Source organism: Pholis gunnellus (genome assembly GCF_910591455.1).
Source record: "Pholis gunnellus genome assembly, chromosome: 21".
NCBI classification, from domain to species: Eukaryota; Metazoa; Chordata; class Actinopteri; order Perciformes; family Pholidae; genus Pholis; species Pholis gunnellus.
Genome location: NC_136548.1, coordinates 2,869,245 through 2,892,382, shown reverse-complemented (window position 1 = coordinate 2,892,382; position 23,138 = coordinate 2,869,245). Strand labels below are relative to the sequence as shown.

Below are 23,138 nucleotides of genomic sequence, written 5' to 3'. Positions count from 1 at the left end.
ACACACACACACACACACACACACACACACACACACACACACACACACACACACACACACACACACACACACACACACACACACACACACACACACACACACACACACACACACACTGCAAATTCGAAAGAATTAGAAAAAATTTGAAAAATAAATAAATAAATTGTGCACGACACACATGTACGCGTGCATACACGCACGCGCAAAATGATATCTCACACATGCACGCGCAGGCATGGGGGATCTATACTACTCACAATATAATAATCAATAGTATAACAATTTCACATTTCCAAACATCAAAAGGTGTCCACGCATGTAGTATGAAAATCAAACAAACCTCTGAGATCTCAGCAATAAATTAAATTGAAAAAAATGATAAAAGAAAGAGTTCAGTTCTCAAATGTCCTACCGCCCCCCCTGTGCACAATGTCCAGCGAAATGGACTCCAGGTGAACTGTGATGTCCGATTGAGATGGAGATTCCCTCAGGTGAAGGTAGATGGTAAAATGAATGGAGAGAGTGGTGACAGGCAGGACGGTGGATGGACGACACCTCCGGTTCCAGCGAAGAAGCGATACAAAAAAAAACAGCCTATGCACATATGCAGGACAATAGTTCATTACTAAATTTACTCAACTGGGCCTGCAACCCGTATGGCTGTAAACATCACACACAATATAACAACTAATTAGCGAACATACATAACTCAAGGCATTCAATTACAATCATTACATCTTCATGAATGTTTTTTTTTCCTATCCTCTTCAGATTTATCCTGACTGGTTTTTCTTTTCGTAAAATACACAACTTACTCCTAAATATTGTCGAGCATTCATGCTAACAAAGCTAACATGCAACGGTAAAAGCATTGAACTTCAATTCACTCACCAGGATATCAAATGTTCAAAGTTCTAAGAATCTCCAGGCGAAACTGCAGCTCTTCAATGACTCGTCGTCAGTGGCGGCTGGTGGAAAATGTTCTAGGTGGGGCCATCCAATCAATTTCAGCAAACACCCCAGTATGATTTAATGCAAACAAATTAAGGTATCAAACACGCATTACTACTTTGCAGTTAAATATTCAACATTTATTCCAACACAAGAAAAAGCAGTAAATAACACTTTGATAAACACGTCAGGACATCTTATTTTAGTCACCCTCACAGGGAATTCAGTATTATATATATCATATAATAATATTCAGTATACTATAAAACACACGCTTATAGATATAAGCTATGATGAGTTTTCACTGTTAATTTACCATCTCAATTAAATGTTGATGCCTCCATGACCAAGTTGTCATGAAACTATGTAGAAGAAAAGATGTTCACTTTGCTTAATATGTAGCTGGACAGAGTTCTCATGTGTGGCCTGGTGTTCTCATGTTTCCTTACCTCCTCATCCCTCACTCCCTAACTGTCCGTGCTGGATCTGTCCCCGGTGTTTTAAAAAGATAAATAAGTTATTAGCATGACTGCATCCAGCTCGCCAAACCTGTCTGGTACAGCTAGTAGAGAAGCTTCATGTACTGCTTCCCTTTCCCGCTAGTCTGCTGTCTGATTGTGAGGTCAGGCTGATCTGGGATCAGCTCTTTCACTGTACTTTCTCCTCAAACTTCTCCTCTCAGACTGATCTTGGAGGAGTAGTGCTCGCGCTGGCGCTCACGCTCGCCTGTAGAGACTTCTCCTGACGAGAACGCGCAGCTAGTGGGGCCAAAACGATTCAGAGTGAATCTCTGAATCTATTTGAGGACGCTGATTGGCTAAATTGTATGTCACTCATTTATATCTTTAATCAGCGATTGGCTAAACTGCTTCATAGACCCGCCTCGGTGGGGCCAGCCCCACCAGCTGCGCGTTCTCAGAACGTGCACACAAGCGGAGATGATTAGCAGCCAGGCTGCATAAAAAATCCCCTTCAAAATAAAAGCACATGATTTTTTTTTTTTTTCTTCTTCTTTTTTTGGACTGGGGCTCAAGGTGGGGCCAGGCCCCATGGCCCCACCTTGACCAGCCGCCACTGCAATAGACACATTTTATTTGTAATATACAGTGTTATTTCATTACTGCTAACGGGTCATAATGTGTGGAGTTTTGTGAAAACTGTGCCATGGAAAACATAGTGAACGCTGGACTAGCAAATAGTGAATTCATAAAAGAAGACATTATCTGCCCTTGAGAATAGAATAGAATGCTGGATGGAACACGCACTGTTCTCTGACTCGAATAAATTAGAATGTTGACGTGTCATCTTATGTATGAAGCCAGGTGCTTGTGCAAATTAAACTCAGTATCTTCCAAAACTTTACAGAGCACAGCCGGACAGCTCTGAGGCTCTGAGGCTCTGAGGTGGGCCGTGGGAAAACAACTGCTCATAATTTATAGTACAGTTTTATTTTATTTGACTGTGGTCAGGCTTCCTGGGGGGCTCCCTGTTGACGTGAAGGTCTATCATCCGGCTAGTTGGCTGAGGCTTTTCAACCTATTACAGTCGGGTGTTGCCCTCTCATGTAAGCAGATTCATGCTCACTGTGTTGAGCTGTTTGGAGAGTGTCCTGCAGTATATGTTAACAACTACATTCTGGTTAGTAGCCCATGGCTTCTCGGAACCAAAGGTGACGGTGAGCGTTCGAACTGTGGGGAAGACTCGGTAGCGCTCTGCCAACTGCAGTTGTAGAAATGTTGTATAGTATGGAAAAAAAACAACTCCACAGAGGACAGCTGGACAGCTCTGAGGTAGGCCGCAGCATATTTTCAGAACTGCCCCCAGGTAGTAGCTGGCTTCTCGGAGCCAATGCTGATGGTGAGTGTTTGAACTGGGGGGAAGACTCAGTCGCGCTCTTGAGTCCTGCCAGTGATAGGTCACTGTGTGGCTTAGTTCGCTGTGTGGGGCAAGCCGCAGGCTGCCGTCAGCAGAGTGTAAAGATGGTCGGCCAGTTTTCAGTGCTACCTGGGGGCAGGAAGTCTTTGCGCCAGTCTGCCTCAGAGCTCACTTCAAGCTTCCCGTGGGTCTGATGTAGGCTGCTGTGGTAAGATACTTGCACCAAACTCCTGTCGTGTAAACCAGTAGCATATCTGACCTGTAACTTTGGATTCAGAATAGACTTTGACTGCTACCACTTTTTGTAATTTGGCTCAGGATGCCTTGATTTTTGTACAATTACACTTGTTTTAACTTATATTCAGGAGGTTTTCATGTCACATAAACATGAGCAGCCTCCCCTCTCCAACCCAAACACAATAACCAATGTACCTGTAGTGTTACCTCAACAATTATGGATATAATAGAATAAAAATAAATACAATGAAATAAATGAAAGGAAATAAAGGAAAAAAGAGAGTTCTGTCATCGCCTGTATTAATAGAGAGCCGGCCAACCAGATTTTAACTTGAGTTTTGTTCAAAAGGCAAATTATTATTTCACTTTTCACAATAAAATGAACGAAAGTGAAAAGCAAATTCCTTCTTTAAGCTGAAAAGGACAATTTGTCCGAAGAAGAATGTAATAGATTTCTGTTTTTCTGCATTGTAACATAAATGTACATTATTTCTGCTCTTGAGAAACATTTTAAGAACTCCAATATGTTGATACTCTTTGAAAAAAACCTGCTTTTTGTGTGCTGCCAACCTAAAGTCCTCACGTGAAGTCATTCGATCAGAGGAAACGCTTCGTCAGGCTTCACGTGACGAGTGTGTTGTTTGAAATTCTGCCTCAAGTTAATGTGTGTGTGTGTGTGTGTGTGTGTGTGTGTGTGTGTGTGTGTGTGTGTGTGTGTCTATTGTACACGTTTGGTAAAAGTTATCAGATTCAAAACCACAAAGTAGAGCTGATTAATGTCAAAACTTTGTCTCAAACGAAAGGGGTTTGTGATGTTTGTGAAGTTTGGTGAAGTTTTGTGACATGCTCTCACCTCTGGGTACTTCTTGTGCTTGAGGTACTCGTTGATGGACGGGTGGAAGTACAAGAAAGGTTAGTATGTGGTTTCGGCCTCTGCCGTTAGCTGGGGGTGTTCTGTTCTTTCTGCTCACATTTTAACAGAAGCTGCAGTGTCACTGGGATTCATCCATCACGATGGGGTTCTTATTTCCTGATTGGCCTGGCATTCAAGACTCCGATTGTGCCTTGGTACTCTTCTCCATCCTGACATCACCCATTCCAATAATCCCACAGCTGTCTCTTCTGAGCTAGGAGGTTGGAAGAGATGTTTGACACTCACAGTCAGGGCGGCTGTGATTACCCCTGAGCAGCTCACCACTGTGCTTCTTTAAAGTGACTGTAAATAGTTGAGCCTTGTGTATATTTTTAATGATTTACAGACTGTTGACTATAAGAGGTACTAGTGATGTGGTTTTGGGACTGGGCAGGGTCTAGTTTGTTTTCATTGTTTGCAGTTTTTGTATAGCATAGTATAGCATGTATAGCATGTCGAAAAGGTCGTAAAACGTCACAGTATAGTTTGACGGATATAGTCACACTGCCATTGTATATTGTATGTCAAGAATAATGGAATAATATGTCATAGTTTAGTATACCATAAAGAAATCGCCCCAAAAATATCACACTTTCCATTTTAGCTCCAACGCTCCGAGACAAACTCCCCCTCAATGTTAGATCAGCAGAGTCAGTGGCTCAGTTTAAAAAGCTTTTGAAATATTATAACTAAAAGTCCTCAAAAATTACTTGGGTAATAGTACTTGGAATAATTGTTATTTACTCTCCATCACTGTGCGTTCAAATTTGGTGTTGTAGATTTCAATGGCGAGCAAAGTTCACACATAAGAGATCTGAACACTTGTTAAAAAATATGGGCTTGGCTTTTGTGTATGGGAGGAAATGTGATATATCCAGTTTGTTTATGTCTTACACGGCACAGAAGGTAGAATTCAGTCTAACATAATGTAACACTGCCACCAAGTGGTAACTGAAGTGAAATGCAGTGATGGGTCCAAACTATACTCATGATGGCTCAATGAGAACTTATAACAACATCATTTGGTGGCAAACAATGAGGAGAAAGAGAAATGTGGGAGAGATCAACTCAAAAATCAATTGCAAATTCTTTGCTTGAAAATAGTTTTATTTTTTATGTTTTCAAACTAGTGCAAATACATGCAAACTGAAAACAGACAACCATGTAAGCAGGCCGTCTCACAGTAACACAGCAAAACCTGAAAGCTTCATACATCACAATCAGAGACATGGCCCTTGTTACAGTATGTCGACCTTTCATTGGTTTGACCTGGTCTTGTTTTGGTTGTCCTCCAGTTGGCCCTTTACTTCATTCAAGGTACAGTCAAGTGCTTTTGCAACCTTAGCCTAGCACATACATTTGCCAATAGGCTAGGAGGCAAGAGATCCACCCCAGTTTACCTACATTCATTTACGCACATTCATTATTCAAGAATACAAAACCACTGAGTCAAATCTCAGCTCATATAAATTCTCTCTCTCACCCTTCTGCTGCTCGCCACATAAAAGATTCATCCCCATTTTTGAGGTGTGAGGACGATACTCAATATGTATGTAAATTATTAACTAGTGAGAGTGAAGAACAAACAGGTAGAAAAAGAAAGTTGGGGAAATTCGGGAATGTGAAAATACACCTGTTTTGGGTTCATTGTGCCACTACAGCCTACCGACTAGAGCTTTAGGATTACTGTCAACCAGAGACGCTAACAGCTACACTGTGTATTTCACCATCCAACTGTTTAAAGCTGTAACCTATAGCAACTAGTGTCTCATGACCAACTTTGCACATTTATTGGACCATCTGGCATAGGAATAAGTACTACCAAACGAGAAAGATGCGAGGGGACACCCTTATTTAATACCACAAAAGTACATCTTTTACTGAACATCTACGATATGTAAAATTACCCTGCTGTCTTTCAAACACGTGAACAAGATTATTGATTAATTTATTGATAAAGGTGAAGGTATTGACGCTGGGTTTTTGTTTTTACGTTTCTGAGATTTCCCACTGCTGGTCAGAAGCGGTTGATTGACTCTGTTCTCTGAATCTTTTGCACTCCATAATGCCAACAAAAGCTTCTGATTCCACACAAACAGAGCATCACTGCCATTCAAAGTCCTGACCCGCCATCTTATAGAAGCGCTGGTTATGCGGCTTGTAGAAATCCCTCAGTCTCTGCATCACCTCCGGGTCGATCGAGGCATGCGTCCTCCCTTTCGTCTTCCCAAGGCAGTGAGGTTTACTGCTGCCCTCCGGCTTCTTCAGGCAGGGGAAGCCTTTTGTTTTGTTGAAGTAGAAGTGCTTGTCTGTGACAATCCTCTGGAGACCCAGAAAGTCTTGGACTTTGCCCAATTCTCCAGCTGGGTCAGAGATGAGTCTCTCCCCGCTGACCAGATGGATCTGAGTCCTGGGGAACCAGGACAGCCAGCGCTCCAGGTGCTGGGCGTACAGGCCGATCCACAGTGGGCTCCACTGAGAGTCGATCTGGCCTAGAGACAAGAAAGAGGTATACCAAGGTTCTTTATTCAAAACCAGTATTGCTGCAATCAGCATTGCTCATCCAACTTTTACAACTAAGGTATAACCCTTTAGCTACTGACCTAGTCCAGGGATTTTCTAAATATGACACTGAGGGCCCCTCTAGGACAAAATATGAGAACCATGTCAATGGGACATTTTAAACCTTATTACAGTTAAACATGACAAAAGTTAGAGTTCCCCTTCAGACACCTTTTAAGTATGTGAAAATACTCTGCTGTGGTTTTCCATGGGTCTGGAGGCACATCTACTCTTTCTCCCTCTTTCTCTGTATCTTGCCTCGCCCCTCCTGCTGCTGCTGTTCATGCTACGTTGAGTAGTGCAGAGTTTTGGAACCCATCCCTTATCAGACTGATAGATCAGACCCCCAGAGGCTTATCTGAAGACAGATCGACTACAGATAAGCCTCTGGGGGTAAGGGGCTATATTTTGGAGGTTCTGGTGTAATCAGCGGATATCAGGGCCAAGACTTGTGCTGCTCATTGTTTACAGTCCGATTAGCAAATAAAGATGCGAGACTGGAGTTGGAGTTGAGAGATGAAATTTACTGCTGGGTTGTTTCACAAGTAACCAGTTTACAAGCTAATTTTAAACCAATCAAAAGCGGTCTACTGTTTACCTGCATTCAATCAAAGCCTGCTCGAATGCGATTGGTCAATACTACTCAAACTACAAACGGAAACCAGAAAGGCATGACACATTTCCTGAGTCTTGTTTGTGACAAAAGCTTGTTGTCTAATGATAATGATTTGTCTCATGCTACTTGCCTGTAAATCTGCACTTTGTATTTACTGTGTGCAGATCCATATTATGTCTTTTTTCAGTTTGGGCCTTCACTAACTCCTGCAACTGTAGAGAAAAAACAAATACTGAGAGGGAAAGAACAGAGTGCAAAATCAAAAAGCTCCAGGATCAGCCCAATGTTAGCAATCAGCAGCCAGGAAGACCCCAGGTGTCACAGCTCTGTGACCATTATCCTGTGTTTATTCAGTGCACTTGCCAGTCACACCCACCTCGTCAGCTCATTACTCTCATCTGCTCACTCTGCTGCATCCACTATTTAAACCCCAGTCACATGCGCACTCACTGCCAGATCATTGTCATGTCTACCTGCCCATTTGGCTCGTCCTGCTGGATTTTCCCCCTCGTCTCTTGTCTCGTCCGTGGATTCCCTGTTGTGTTCCTGTAAGTTTCCTGTTCTAATTTCATGTTTCATTAAATACCTGCTTCACTCTACTTCTGGTCTGGTCTGCATTTGAGTCCTCCACCACACCCCGTGACAGAATGATCTGGCCCGAAATGGACTCAGCAGACCACCGTTTGGAGTGCTGTCTCCCTGAGTGGTATGAACAGTTTGCGGGAACCCGCCTGGCCTTTGGAGGGCCTCGGAGTGTCCAGAAGGCAAACCGTGACCTGATGGACTGCCCTTTCAACCCTCGAAGGAGGCAGAGGAAAGGTCAGGTTCCCGCTGGGCCGCAGCGGTCTCCTGTTCCAGCTGCTGCCGCCTCCGAGCCGCAGTGGGTTCCAGTTCCTGCCGCTGAACGCCTCCGAGCCGCGTCGACTTCCAGTTCCTGCCGCTGGCCTCCGAGCCGCGTTGAGTTCCTGCCGCTGCCACCTCCGAGCCGCGTCAACTTCCAGTTCCTGCCGTTGCCGCCTCCGAGCCGCGTCAACTTCCAGTTCCTGCCGTTGCCGCCTCCGAGCCGTGTCGACTTCCAGTTCATGCCGCTGCCGCCTCCGAGCCGCGTCGATTTTCTGCCGCTGCCACCTCCGAGCCGCGTTGACTTCCAGTTCCTGCCGCTGCCACCTTTGAGCCGCGTCGACTTCCAGTTCCTGCCGCTGCAGCGTCGACTTCCAGTTCCTGCCGCTGCCACCTTTGAGCCGCGTCGACTTCCAGTTCCTGCCGCTGCCACCTTTGAGCCGCGTCGACTTCCAGTTCCTGCCGCTGCCACCTTTGAGCCGCGTCGACTTCCAGTTCCTGCCGTTGCCGCCTCCGAGCCGCGTCAACTTCCAGTTCATGCCGCTGGCCTCCGAGCCGCGTCAAGTTCCCGCCGCCGCCGCCTCCGAGCCGCGTCGACTTCCAGTTCCTGCCGCTGCCACCTTTGAGCCGCGTCGACTTCCAGTTCCTGCCGTTGCCGCCTCCGAGCCGCGTCAACTTCCAGTTCATGCCGCTGGCCTCCGAGCCACGTCGACTTCCTGCCGCTGCCGCCTCCGAGCCGCGTCGACTTCCAGTTCATGCCGCTGGCCTCCGAGCCACGTCGACTTCCTGCCGCTGCCGCCTCCGAGCCGCAGTGGGTTCCAGTTCCTGCCTCTAATCAGTTTATTCAGTGCGCCTGCCAGTCACACCCACCTCGTCAGCTCATTACTCTCACCTGCTCACTCTGCTGCATCCACTATTTAAACCCCAGTCACACACACACTCACTGCCAGATCATTGTCATGTCTACCCGCCCGTTTATCTCATCCTGTTCCCGGTTTCCCCATCTGCCTGCCCTGCCTCGTCCTGCTGGATTTTCCCTTGTTTCTTGTCTCATCCGTAGATTCCCTGTTGTGTTCCTGTAAGTTTCCTGTTCTGATTTCATGATTAAATACCTGCTTCACTCTACTTCTGGTCTGCATTTGAGTCCTCCACCACACCCCATGACACCAGGTTTGTCTTTATTCATGTAGTCTATCATACTGAGGCCGCTATAAACACCAGGATCTGTACCTGTGGTGCGATTCTTGAAGGCCAGAGTCTCAAAGGGAGGGATGTCGGGGGTCTTGGAGATGATCTGTGTGTAGTCAGATATGGCTCTGGACACAGGGTCACGGACGACCACAATCAGTTTCACATCCTGTGACATGGCATGGACTCGTGCTGGCGTTTCCTGGGTAACAAAGTAGCGAGGCGTCTTCTCCATAACAATCTGACCGTCCAGGGCTTTGGGCATCATACTTCTGAAAGTACAGGAAAAATCTAGTTAAGATACAAATATATATATATAGAGAGAGAGAAATTGAAACAAAATGAAGCACAGTGTATCTAGACATTTTTTTTTATCTTAAAAAATGTATGTTTTCATGGGTGCACTACTCCATCAAATCGAAAACAAATCTAGATACACTGTTTAATTTGTGTATGAAGTGTGGAACATGGTAATAGAGTATGGAAAGATGAACTACTTAAATATCTTTGGGAATAAAGTTCACACTTTCACATTCAATTTCTTAACGAGAATTAGATGAGAAGATTCATACTTTGATGGTGATGGTTAGCTTAGCTTAGTCGTTTCCTGGCTCTCGTCCATATTTAGGCTGACAGACTGACATGTAAGTGGTATTGATTTTCTCATATTACTCTCACCAAGAAAGTGAATAAGTCTATTTCCCAAAATGTGAAACTACTGCTACAAAACTTTACAGCTAAGTATGGGAGAATTTAATGGGAAATAAGTTCAGGGTGCATACATTAGCATATATTTGGCTGAAAGTGAGGTTATTGTTATTATGATACTTCTACAATATGTTGAGCACTCAGAAACACACACACTCCATAATAGACTTCCCCATTAGTCACGTTGACAGACTTCACACTCTTACAGACTAAGCAGAGACAGTGTCAATCCACAGAGATCTCCAGTGATCCAGACAAAAGGCAGGTGACAGCTGTGCTACATGAACACAGACATCTTTCCTTGATGTGTCTCACTCGGCTCACCTCTAACTCCACACCAGAAGCCCAGCAGATGGGACTCGTGTCGAGATAAACGACTCCAGAGGGCCCACAGGACCAGCTGGGGACTCTGGGACTTCTGCCAACATACCTGACAGGCTGACCAAACACACGTCACACGCGTCATTGTCACACACAGCAAGGCCCATACCAGTTTGTTTTGTCTCTTAACTGCAAACTATAGTTTTGCTGACCATTTTCAAATGATTGAATTCTGGAGTATATGTGTCTTATTTGGGTGCAAAAGCAGTAAAGATAAAGCAGCTAATATTGTAGCAAGCGGCGGAGGGCAAGCTGTACCCAGAAAGCTGCTTGGCAGTGTAAGAGTTAATTGTGTAACAGATAATACTATAGTGTGCGATAGAGAGTACATACACATATACATACATACTATACAGACATACACATATACATACAAACATACATACATATAGACAAACACATATACAGACACACCCACACACACATACATAACTTTATTTGGTTTTGTAAATTCATTTTCCCCATAGTGAATACTGAGGTGTTGTTTTTATCCTGTCTCCTATGTTAGGGATGTATCGCAAAACTAAGAGTCAATAAAAAATCTTCCAAAGGAGTTATAAATGAGAAGTTAATAAAAGGACAAACAAAATGAGACCAGAGGGGACACATGGCTGATACAGTGGGGACAGGATGCTCTGACTGTCCTCTGTATTAACTTGGGTTTCAGATGCTACTGCAACACGACCTTCTGTCAATACAATACAATAAAATTACGTAATTACTACCGACGCGTGGTCGCAGCGCTTGGTCATGCACCTTTGAATTTTTATAACTTGGTGCGCGCGATCATGCAAATTTGATATAAAGTTTAGATGTCTAGGGATTATACAAAGAAGGCCAATTCGCTTTTAAAAGCTTTATAAACAGGAAGTCTTAAATCTACATTTGAGTAAATATTTTGCATCCAAATCCAAATTGTTTTCAGGATATTCAACCTTTGTTTCTTTATAATGCATGTATTACTTATTAACTTGTTTCTTTACAGGGCTTGTATGAAGGCAATAAAGTAGTTCATGAATATGAGATATGAGTTTACAGATTATTACAATCCGTCCTCTGCATTGTGGAGGTTGGTTTATGGTGTTTTGCCGGTTACACCTACAGCCTATAGGCATATCTATGAGTATGAGTATATCACTTGATGTCTTTTTGATTCCTGACAGTACATTTTGTTTGTACGCCCTCTGGCGTTTTGGAGAATAATGCAGCGCAGAGAGTATAAACACCTTTGTTCATGCTCGGAGCTGCCGTCGACAGAGGCTCAACAAAGATCTTTTCATTGCTACCACACTAGTGACTCCTACTGGTTGGCCTGGGTGCCTGCATAGTGGGGCGTGCAATGAGGAAGGTTGGGGTATAAAACTCCAAAGCATTAGAGCTCATTACTGGCAGGTGAATAGAACTGTCTGGCGACACCATGTGTTTAAGAGGAAATTCACCTAAAAGGAGTTTAAAAGCCCTGTTTTAGCATAGCATCCTCACACTGCTCATTTACTACTGATGTGAGATCAAACATCCAGTATCATGAACACAGGGATTATCCAGCAGCTTCTAAAAAGCCTCTGTTTGCCTTTGAGGAACCTTGTCGCCCATTTGGCCTCCCCGGTGAATAACCTCGGGCCAGCCAAGGCCACTGGCTATTGATCCTATGAGGGCTTAGGGTAACTACTAAGGCGGGTGTACAACGGGGAACAGTATGAATTGTGTGTATTAAGATGAGAGTGAAATTATGGGATGTATGACGCGAGAAGGTGTTGGTGTAAGTGTAAGGGGATGGACTGAGAATGGTAATGCAGCACCAGGTCTCAGCTTGCACCAAGAGTGCCAGGTGGAGACTGGGGAGAGCCAGCACCCTCTAGAGCCCCATCAGTAGTATGCTGTGTCATGTGTGTGCGTGTGTGTGTGTGTTAACAAATGTGAAGCAATTGTAATGCTCATCACATGTACAGCAGGAAAAATGAGCTGCTAAACAATCAGGGTATTTGAGGGTGTGCTAGATCAAAGATGCATAATCTGGTCTGTTTATCTTTGATGTCTGATCTAAGAAAGAAACAACAACCAATCAGAGCAGAGCATGTAGAGCTCTGCACACCCAACTGTGAATTTGTGTGTCAGATATGAGAATGGAGTGCGTATTTCTGTGTTCTTCTGCATATGCGTGTTACTATGTGTGATATTATTGGACTGCTCATCCATTTCCTCTGTATGGGGACCATTAAGGGGTCGTTCTATTGTGGCTGTGCCCTGTCCACTTCCAGGAGATATCCATCATAGAGGGGCCCCAGACATCCACCCCCACCCCTCCCCCCAAACCCCAGGGGAGGGCCTTAATGAGGGCCAGATCAACCCTACCCGTCTGGGCCTTATGGTGATCACGTCACAAACGGTACAGGGACAGGACAGACCACACCTGAACCCCAGTTACACACAACACAAACAAAACTCAGCCAAAACCAATCTGTTCTCATAGCTTTAATCACTTGACACTTGACAAAAAGTTTTGATTCCCCTCCTGCAGATCAAAAGATCAGAAAATCTGCCATTTGCTATTAATTCCTGCCCACTGAAGCCTGCGGAACATACATTGTTTTGCCAGTCATTCTGGCTCCCCATTCAAATTGCTCCCGTAGCTGTGCCTACGGTGTGATAGAATCTGAATTGTAAGTCGCTTTGGATAAAAGCGTCTGCTAAATGACTGAAATGTAATGTAATGTAATTCTTCTGTGATTTGCATGGCAATTATGTCCATTGTACAAATACAAAAACACAAGTAGCACTATGTGCTCTGCCATGGCAGGACAAAGCCACCAATGTATGGGTATGAATTTAAAAACCTCCCTTAACGAGTTCAATATGAATTGCAAATGAATCAGTTCCATCAGAACAGCTGACACTGAAAAGTAATTTCGTCCCCTCCTTCTTATCATTGTAGGTGCTTAGAGGCGTGGTGTCTCCAAATGAAATTAAACTAACAACCTACAACCTGGAACATAAAAAACTAAAAGTCACAATTTGATCACATCCAAAAACATGGGACTTCCTGCTCAGTATTGCAGCCTGGGAAAATCCTCTCTCTGCAATCAGATCCAAAAGGCCCTTAAATTAAAAAAACGGAAATTGGTTCTAAACAGAAGAGACAGAGTTGGGCCATGGGGACACAGGCATTACAAATTCAACCCCCCCCCCCCAAAAAAAAGGACACAGAAACTGCCATTTTTATCCAAGTACATTTACTTAGGTGCTATACTTATGATGCCGATCGAGCCCCATTTGGGTTTCCAGCGAGAGAGTTTAGCGAAGAGAGTGTCGTAAAATGCACTTTTCAGAAACGACTATAATTAATGTTACACACATGTTATATACCCACTTAACGAAGAGATTCTGGGAAAAAATACCAAAAAAGCCATTTTACTCACTCCAAACACAATTATACACAAACTAATATAATCAACTACAAGTTGTACAACAATATCACGTATTTTCAGCAAGCTGCGGCGAGCTTCGCACTCCGCTACCAGATATCATCACAAAGCTAACGGCTGTCATGGCCAACCGATACATCTGAGAGCAAGAGGATTCGACACACAATCCGGAGATATCTTCAGAATTTCTCTCAGTGAAACCATTATAAACATACAGCCAACAAACCATCGCAAACAATCATATCGCTTTTCACCGTGAGCTGATTTTCGTGAAGAAACCGGAGAAAACCGGACAAAATCCCCGTAGAAATCCGTGCAGCCATGTGCCTGCCGTCTGTCCTATGTGTTTCTAAAGTTTTCCATGAAAACATGGTGGTCAACCTACCCTGCTGGATGAAGGGGTTGTGATTTTTACTTTTCGGCGAATCGATTTTACGCTCGAGGATGGCGATTTTTATTGGCTAAGGATTCTGTCAATCAATTCCAGGTTACTCCCATCGCAATCCTGAGTCACTTCCGCATCCAACGTGGTGTCATAGCCTGATATTGGCCAATCATAGGCTTTTGAAAGCGCCAATACACACTGAGAGAGACGGAAAAATCTCTGGAGGAGACTTAAATCAGTTCTGAGAGGTCAAAATAGCTCAAAATGATGCCAAACTGATGTATTTGGATAGATTGAACACTATTAGTCATAAAACAAGTGACATATATAGTTATATAGTATATAAAATTAGAATGGCACAGCTGGAACAGCTGGTTCCACAATGACAAATTGGGCCGACCTCTCCGTACCAAAACCTCTATAACTTTGGCCTGCTTCACTTTATCAAAGCCAATTTTGGTTTTGAGACTACTGACATGTTGTGCTATGATTTGGGAGAGTTTTAGGCTTACTGCTCCATTATTTCAAAGACAAGAAAACAATAAAAGTGCTTTTTTTTCAGGCGAACCTGAACATTTTCAATTTGAGCTGTGTTCCATCTTCATTTAGTATTAACCAGTAACATATACACTGATTTTACACATCTGAACAAATCTCACAAGTGTTTCTGTAATTATAACATCAAAATTATTCAAATAGATCTTGTAGTTAGAGATCTACACTCTCTTTTGTATGGGTATGCACTTTTCGAGCAGAGGCTTAAAAATAGGCTTAGGGGGGTTCTTTATGAGACATTCTGAACCACTATGTCGCTCTTGAGCACCAGCATCTCAGCCCAAAGTTCTCAGACGTGACTGTCACAAATAGTTCACTGATAAAAGTACTATTAACATGTCTAATGATTTTACAAAGACGCACAATATGAGTTTACAGTTAATCAATTTTACAATGCCTTTTAAGGAGGTTGTTATAGGGCGTTTCGCTGGTTACACTTGTGTTTTTCTTGCGTTTTTACAGCATATTTTGTTTGTATGCTATCTGGTGTTTCTGTGCATGGTACCGTGGCGCCTCCACAGATGGTGCGCGAGCTACGAGCACGGACCAAGGTGTTAGTGCTGAATGCTTTGTTCGTTGCAGTATTCTCAGAAACCTCAATTGTAATTAACTGTAAACCAGGGGTCACCAACCTTTTTGAAACGGAGAGCTACTTCAAGGGTACTGAGCAGGACGAAGGGCTACTTGTTTGATACAAACTTCCTGAATAACAAAGTTACACAGATCACTTTTTAATAATAATAATAATATATGTGAAGAGACTGTCTGATCACATGTCAATGTTAATTATTCCTCACAATAATTACTAACAATGATTGTGTATTTTGTTCAAAATCACACCTGTTATATTCTTATTTGATAAATTATCACTTCTAACATTTTTTTGGAAATCATTTCACCAGTTTGTACTAACCACTACCTTTGTAACATTTTTTAACAATTCATGAACTCTGTCCCATGTTTATACAAATGATCAGTTATATAAGATTGATATCCGAGTGATATCCGCCCACCCGCGGGCACCGTGTTGGCTACCTCTGCTGTAAACTATTATCATATCGAGTATTCAAAGTACCAAGCGTGCATGGTTAAGTTGTGGCTCTTTTTGGAGGTTATGTAACCGCTGTTCCTACAGTGGCAAATTTGACATGAGTTAACTAAAACTGACCACACAATCAAATGAAAGAAGGATTTGAAGAGTAGCTGTTGGGGAAAATCTAAATGACTAATTATAATGTGTGCTTACAAAATCTGGTGTCCTAATTTGATCATCTTTATTGCACCCTGTCCTTGTATTGTGAACTGCCTCTGAAATAAGCACCACAGTTGTTTAGTCTATTCGAAAGAACACTCAGCAGCATGTCCTGGATTGAAATGATAATAAGGACTGTGTGAGCGTTTAAGATGGGAGCAGAGCTATGTTATGAGAACCTAGCCTCCTGACTACGAGAATGTGACCTTTGTGCCAGGACAAATGCTCAAGTGAAGTTGCAGACAGACACTCTCTACACGGCGTGGATGCCATTTTGTGTGTGTTATCCTTCTGTGACGTAATATTGCCGGTGACACTGTTGTTTACTGAGTATAAATCTCCGAGGCTCGCAGACAGATCTCCGAGCAGAATTGATCCATGTATACTGTATCCTTCTTGCAAGAATAAATGGCATATTGTTTAATGATATTCCATCGGTCTGGGGTGAATTTTTCTAACTGAAAAAAACCCGATCTGAAGTGAAAAAAAGATTTGAAACCGAAAAAAAAAAGATTTGAATCTGAAAATATAAAATCTGAAACTGAAAAATATAAGAACTGAAATATCAAAATATATATGAAAGCGAAAAATGAAAAAGAGAAATGTATTCAAAAAAATTCTAGATCTGAATAAAAATTATATTCAACCCAAATAAACTCTTCATTCACTTATTTTTTATTTTGAATACATTGCTGTATTTTCAATGTTCAAGACCACAACTTGGAACTTTCAGGTTCTACTTTCAGGTTCTACTTGTGTTCTTGTAAATGCATTCTGCTGTGTGTGAGTTCGTTGTTCGATAGCCGATGCTGCCTAAACGCGGTTAAGGTCTGTGTTATTGTCGCATTGAATGAACACATGCAATGCAATTCAGTGCACCAAAACAACAGCTTGTTACATTACACAACTTGAAAAGTTAAAATTGAGTAAAGGAAGTCAAGAGTCGGAAACAGAGACAGCTCGCTTTCAAAGTAAAAGTTGCGCATTTTCAAACCTGTTTGCTGCAGCGATCAATTTAAGGCTAACTTAAATAGATAAACAAATATTATAAATAATGAACATGATATATAACTGTCATAAAGTCATATTCCTGATCGTGAATAAACTGCACAAACAATTTATATTTATTGATTCATTGTATTATCAATAATTTATTTAAATAAAAGCTTATATACATATATATATATATATATATATATATATATATATATATATATATATATATATATATATATATATATATTGTAAAGGACCTCTGAGAGTGTAGAGTATTTTAATAGATTAGTCTTTTATTTTGGGATGTTTTGTCACTGCAGTTGGTGCATTTCCTGTTGCGCTTTTATTTCGAGGGTACAAACCGAAAGTAGGTAGTAAGAAGCGGTACGAAACGAAAAGTCGCTAAAGCGATGGGGAAAAAGTGATTAAAAACAAATAAGAAGGTTACGGTTTTGTTAGTTTAGCAGCTGGCCGATATGGGCACTAGGTTAGTACCTGTTCAAGCTCATTCTTTGTAAAATATTATTTTAGGTTGCTACGTTTTTTCTGTTTTGTGTCATTAATGAAAGAGCTCAAGCTAACAAACTGCTGTTTCCCGCTCAAAGGCACCACCGCATGGTTAAATGTAGCATGTTAGAGTGAAGGATAGGGAAGATGCTAAACAGTGTTCAATAACATTTGTCTTTATTTATTTTCCTCATAGTTCTTAATAAAGATTTATAGACCATCAGTTAAAGACTCCAGACCATTATTCAGCCGGGGACACTACATATATTAATAATTAGGCTATAGTGTTGAGACTTGTGATGAGTACGACGGATTTATATTTTGAACTTTGACTATATTTCTGGCTCTGTTGTCATGACAATGAAGATACTAAGCTATCCCATGTAAAACCCTTCGAGTTTATTTCCTGTTTTCTACCTGTGCCTGCTGCCCGTTGGCATCATGGTAACATGGATTTCAGGCCAGCCAATCAGCTCCTACCTAACCTCAAACTTTATTTCAGACTCTATTGTCATCTATTATTAGATAACACTAATCATTATTATTGCAGCTTCCTTGTTAAATTACATTTGATTGATTCAGTGTAGACTACACAGATACATGAAAAGCAAAATGAAGTTGTGCAATAACTTTATGAGAGAAAAATGAGATCTGCTTGTTCTATGACCTAAGTATTCATCCCTAAATGCACGTGTCAAAGCTTGTCAACGCACAACAGGTTTCATGCTGTATAGTCATTTAAAATGGTCAATACACTGTAGTTAATAATCAGGTTCTGGGTTTCATTAAATAACTTTTAATGACAAACTCGCCTTTTTTAGATTCAGTACTAATATCACACTGTGAAAAAACTCTGTTACAAGTAATTCCGTGTTTGCGCCCATTGACAGTTTATTCAAGTTCAATTGTAGAAAAGTGGCAGGAATATGACTTTGACAGTTATGTATTATGTTCATTATTTAGAATATTTTTTGTTTCTTTAATTTTTTGCTTTCCATAAGTTGATCGCTGCAGCAAACACGTTTGAAAACACGCAACTTTTACTTTGAAGGCGAGCTGTCTTTGTTTCTGGCTCTGGACTTCCTTTACTCAATTTTCATTTTTCAAGTTGTGTGCAACAATAACACAGACAAAGTCTTAAGTTTAGGTAACAGTAATCCAGAAACATGATAGGAAAACACTGACAGAGAACATTTTCATGCACAATGAGTTCTTTTACTTTTCATGCTGACTACATTTCTCTGATATTACTTACATGCTGTTACATAAGGAAGGACACTGACTTAGGTGAGTATTTTCACAGTGAGGACAGTCATCAGCTAAAATTGAGACGCTGCTTTTGTTTTATTCTGTGTAAAGATCGTGTCTCCAGACTGTGATAGAACCTGAATAAGTCAACACACAAACACACAAGCCCAGCTCTGATGACGGTCCCCCGGGTTGATGCGTGTGGTAACACTGACTTCACTCTTTAACCTCTAGCTCCACCCATTATTTTATCTACCCTGTTTTTCACCGTGCAACTGTCATGCCCTCTTTCAGTAAGAAACCATCACAAGTGGCATGTGAATTTTCAGCTGAGCAATTTGAATGGATTCCTCCAAAGCAGCAGAGAGAGAAAAAGCTGTGTGTAACATGACCCCTGTGTGCTTATGCGGAGGGATTACGCCAATGTAGAATAAAGCTTCCTGCTAATTGTAACAGAAGCCGAGCTGACCTACGCTAACCGCTCTAATGCTGGAGCCAACCCAAGTTCAGAGCGAAGAGATAGAGCTATCGATCCCAGACAACACAGTGAGGAGGAAACTTCCAGTCCGTCTCATGGCTCATTGCAGCATTGTTCCAGATCCAATCTCCACTCCAAATTACATTAGTGGATCTTTGTCAGGGGCTCTGATATTTTACTGTGAGAGAGACGAGGAGTGATTCTGAGAAAGATGCGCTTTATTTCATGATCGTGACAGGGTTTGAGAGAGCAAAAGCATCTACACATGTCATGTTGACCAGCAATGCTGAGTGATATCAAAGCACTTTGGCCTTGAAGGAAAATTCTGGTTTAGCACAACCCTAACCCTTACTTTCATAGTTTTGGTCATAATTCATGTCAGGTATATTGTCATTGTACTTACAAGTTAACTGCTCAAATCGCGATGAAAAAGTCCAGAGGCAAGAAATATGGGCAGTCAAGCAATCACACAGGTTTTACACAACACCTGAGGTTAGCTAAAAAAAAACAGGCAAATAATCAAATGACTAGCCAAACTGTCCGCTGTCCACAGTTTCTGAGACTCTTGATGGAGCGCTACAACCTTTTCAGTTTCCTTGCTGGAAGTGCTTAACACAGCTGTGCTTGAAGAATGTGTAAAAGTATTTACAGCAAAGGGGAGAATGTGGTTCAAGTTTGTTTGCAGCGCAATGCTTTGTCATTGCAATTCAAATGGCATCAATGTATAAGTTTTCTACTTTAAAAGTTCTGATAATGATACTTCCACCAACTCTGTGCAGAATGCCTGTCTGTAGAATGACATAATGGAGAAGCCACAGCTCATTGCCCGTGTAGTAAAAAATAAAAAATAAACATCCTTTCTAATAAACTGCTACTGAAATATATCCAGTGTACATTTCTTTTGTAAAAACTATTAAAACAACATTGTCAAACCCGTGTTACGGGGGTCTTGGGTTTGGCGATATGGCCCAAATCCTCTATCCCAAGTATGTTCTTCTTTGGTTAAGAACTTTATTGCAGAATGAACAGATGTTCTGAGAAATTTGACTTAGTATGTACTTGTTAATATCAATTTAGAAGATGTAATCGTGTAAAACGATGTCTCGATATTTAAACGTGGATAACGATTTCTCAATATATGATTTCACCACAATTCCATTGAAAGACTATAAATGATCCTCTTGAATTATTGCCCTGCCCTACCGGGGTTTGTTCGAGTGTGCTCTGGTAGAAACTGGACCGTTCGTAAAGTCAAAGAGCTGTTTGAATGTACTGTTGGGTTATTCAGAGCGCCACACTCTCGGAGCAGCAGAGCGCAGGCGACTCTGGCCACTCTGTCTAAGGAGACAGAGCCAAGCACAATGAATGAGTGCTGAACAGCTGAACACCTCACACAAACGCACTCACCACATTCAATGTAATGGGAGAGACTGACTTTTTCACCGCAATGCCTGATTTGGTGTGATGCAGCCTCAGTCAGTGCCCCACTTGGGTTACCCCAGTCAAAAAAGTCTGAACACGTTGGTCAAGAGTCTCCCATCAGACTGACTTTCCGGTTGACCTTTGACCTTTCACTCTGTAGACGTGTGCATACAGTTGTCCTGTACAATGAGGGATCATTATCAACATTTGGCGTGTGCTCACTTTTCGTTTTATAAAGGGGTTTAGTAATCCGGCTAAACTGTTGTCTTTTTATCAAGCTGTCTGACTGCTTGTTTTTTTTATTGTTGTTTCTGTTTGAGCAAGCAACACAAAGACACATTTCCTTTGACAGGCGGTGTGCTCTGGGTGTTTACTGTTTGTCATGAGGTGGTGTGAACACATCATTAACGCGCAGCATAAAGTGACCTGGAGTCAGAGGTCAATTGACAGAGCTTGACAGTGATGTCAAGTGGCTCGACATGCAGTGAGTCCCATCTGGCCGGAGGAAAAATGTGACAATCTGGTGTCACATTCACATCACCTGGTGTCACACACACAGCAAACATGTTGCACGCTACAATGGATTTTCTCTGTTTACATCCCACAGCTTTGACATGGTGGTGTGTTCTATCGGTGTGCATGGTTAGCAATTTTTGTGTCAATAGGGTCATGCACTTACAGTACGCACAATGACAAAAAGCAAAATGAAGCTCAGATATCTGAGATTTCTTACCAAATTATCCTCAAACAGTTCGAGCGACTTTAATCTGGTTCCCTTGTATCTCAATCATGAGTGTGTCACATGTGTTCTGAGTACTTCCAAGTAGAATCGGCTGAGAACAAAGCCACATGACAACAGTAACATCTGGCTCAGGCTCTAGAGCAGAGATGATTACTCTGTTGCTCTGTGAGAACTCATCCTGCACCACCCCCCCACCCCCCCCCCCCCACACACACAACTGTACACACACACTTGTACAACCACACACAGCAAGCACATGCACAGATTGGCATAGCCAGATGGCAGCTTCTCTTTGACTGTCACCTATCTCTGTGGATATGTTTGGGTATGCAGACAACACAAAGATATTCATTCATTCATTCACATGCACACAGAAAGCAGGACTCAAGTGAAAGACCATTTAAATGACAAAGACAGACAGTGACTGAGTTTTTAAGACTTTGCTTTAAATGCAGTATATATAAAGTTTGTGAAATGAAAGAAAACATGAAGAGCAATAAAATGAAGACATCTCTTTGTGATACTTAGCTAAGGATTCTATGGATTCCATGCCTAATGTGTGCGTACCTGTACCAGTCCAGCCCCCGTGCGTAATGCCGGTCGAAGAAGTGCGGCTCCGACCCCAAGGCACGGATGTCCGGGTGGAGCCGTAGAAACTCCAGTAGAGCCCGGGTGCCTCCCTTTTTAACCCCTATGATCAGAGCCTGCGGTAACCTCCGAGTGGCTGTCCATTCCTTCCCTGAGCTGTTCGCCTCCAGCTCGGGATGACCGCTGAACGCGCCTTCACCAGTCGCGGTGGTAACCTCCTTGACAACGCTAGTTCCGTTTCTCTTGAACGGCCATCCTGACCCTGACACGAGAATCTCGCGTGTGGGTGCCTTGATCTCAGAGTTTTCTGTCAGCTCCGACTCACAGCATCCGGTGAGGAGATAAACCAAGGAGAAACAGAGGATGCTCAGAGAGGACGCGATGGTGAGCCGATGGAAGAGCCGCCGCAGGTCCGCGCTCGGATGGTGGTGATGCTGGTGGTGGAAAGCTGCCATCCCTCAGAGATCCATGTGAGATAAGGTGCCATTCTACCACAAGTTCAGCTCACATCCCTTCATACTCTAACGCTGTTAACACAACGCTAACAACGAGAGTCTCTCTCAGTGCGCTCCGCTGCCCTCCTCCTCCTTCATGTTGCGCGTTTGGAGGTCATTGAGCCTCCAAACCAGTTGACCAGTCAGCCCCAGTAAAGCAGAACTGGTTTTTGTGTGACATCCAACTTTATAAAGCTCTAATATCCTCGCTGTCCACTCCACGGGATTACTCTGCGTCTCTCCCACGGCTCACCTCACAGGGATTGGCGTCCTGGGATCTCTCTCTCTCTCTCTCTCTCTCCCTCTCTCTCTCTCTCTCTCTCTCTCTCTCTCTCTCTCTCTCTCTCTCTCTCTCTCTAAAATGCAATATGCTTTATTGGCATGACAATAACAAGGACACTATTGCCAAAGGGTACAATAAGATTATCAATAAAGCCCGGGACAGTTTCTTACTGTTACACCCTTGCATATCTTTGCTCTATTAATATGCACTTGACAATTTAATTATATACTTGTTTTGACATAATGTTATTTGTTTACCATATTTTATATTTTTGAATTATGTCTCATACTATTGCACTATTTTTATTTGTATGCACCATTCACCCAGCCAAATTCATTGTATGTGTACTTAGCAAACAACGGTTGTGATTTCTAAAATCAAGAAAATAGTAGAAAACAAATAACAAGTAATCTTTGTTCTGTGTGTGTGTGTGTGTGTGTGTGTGTGTGTGTGTGTGTGTGTCAGTACCTGGACAGTGGAGCGTAGGTGATTGTG

At 42.4% G+C, this 23,138-nt stretch overlaps 1 protein-coding gene across 1 annotated transcript; it reads right to left on the bottom strand.

The window, feature by feature from the left end:
• Window positions 1-6,079: 6,079 nt before the first annotated feature.
• On the bottom strand, window positions 6,080-22,321 carry hs3st3l (heparan sulfate (glucosamine) 3-O-sulfotransferase 3-like; the record flags this gene model as incomplete). Its single annotated transcript, XM_079182286.1, has 3 exons — window positions 6,080-6,468; window positions 9,225-9,454; window positions 21,846-22,321. The coding sequence occupies 3 exons, from the start codon at window positions 22,319-22,321 to the stop codon at window positions 6,080-6,082; spliced, it is 1,095 nt and encodes a 364-aa protein (XP_079038412.1).
• Window positions 22,322-23,138: the final 817 nt, after the last annotated feature.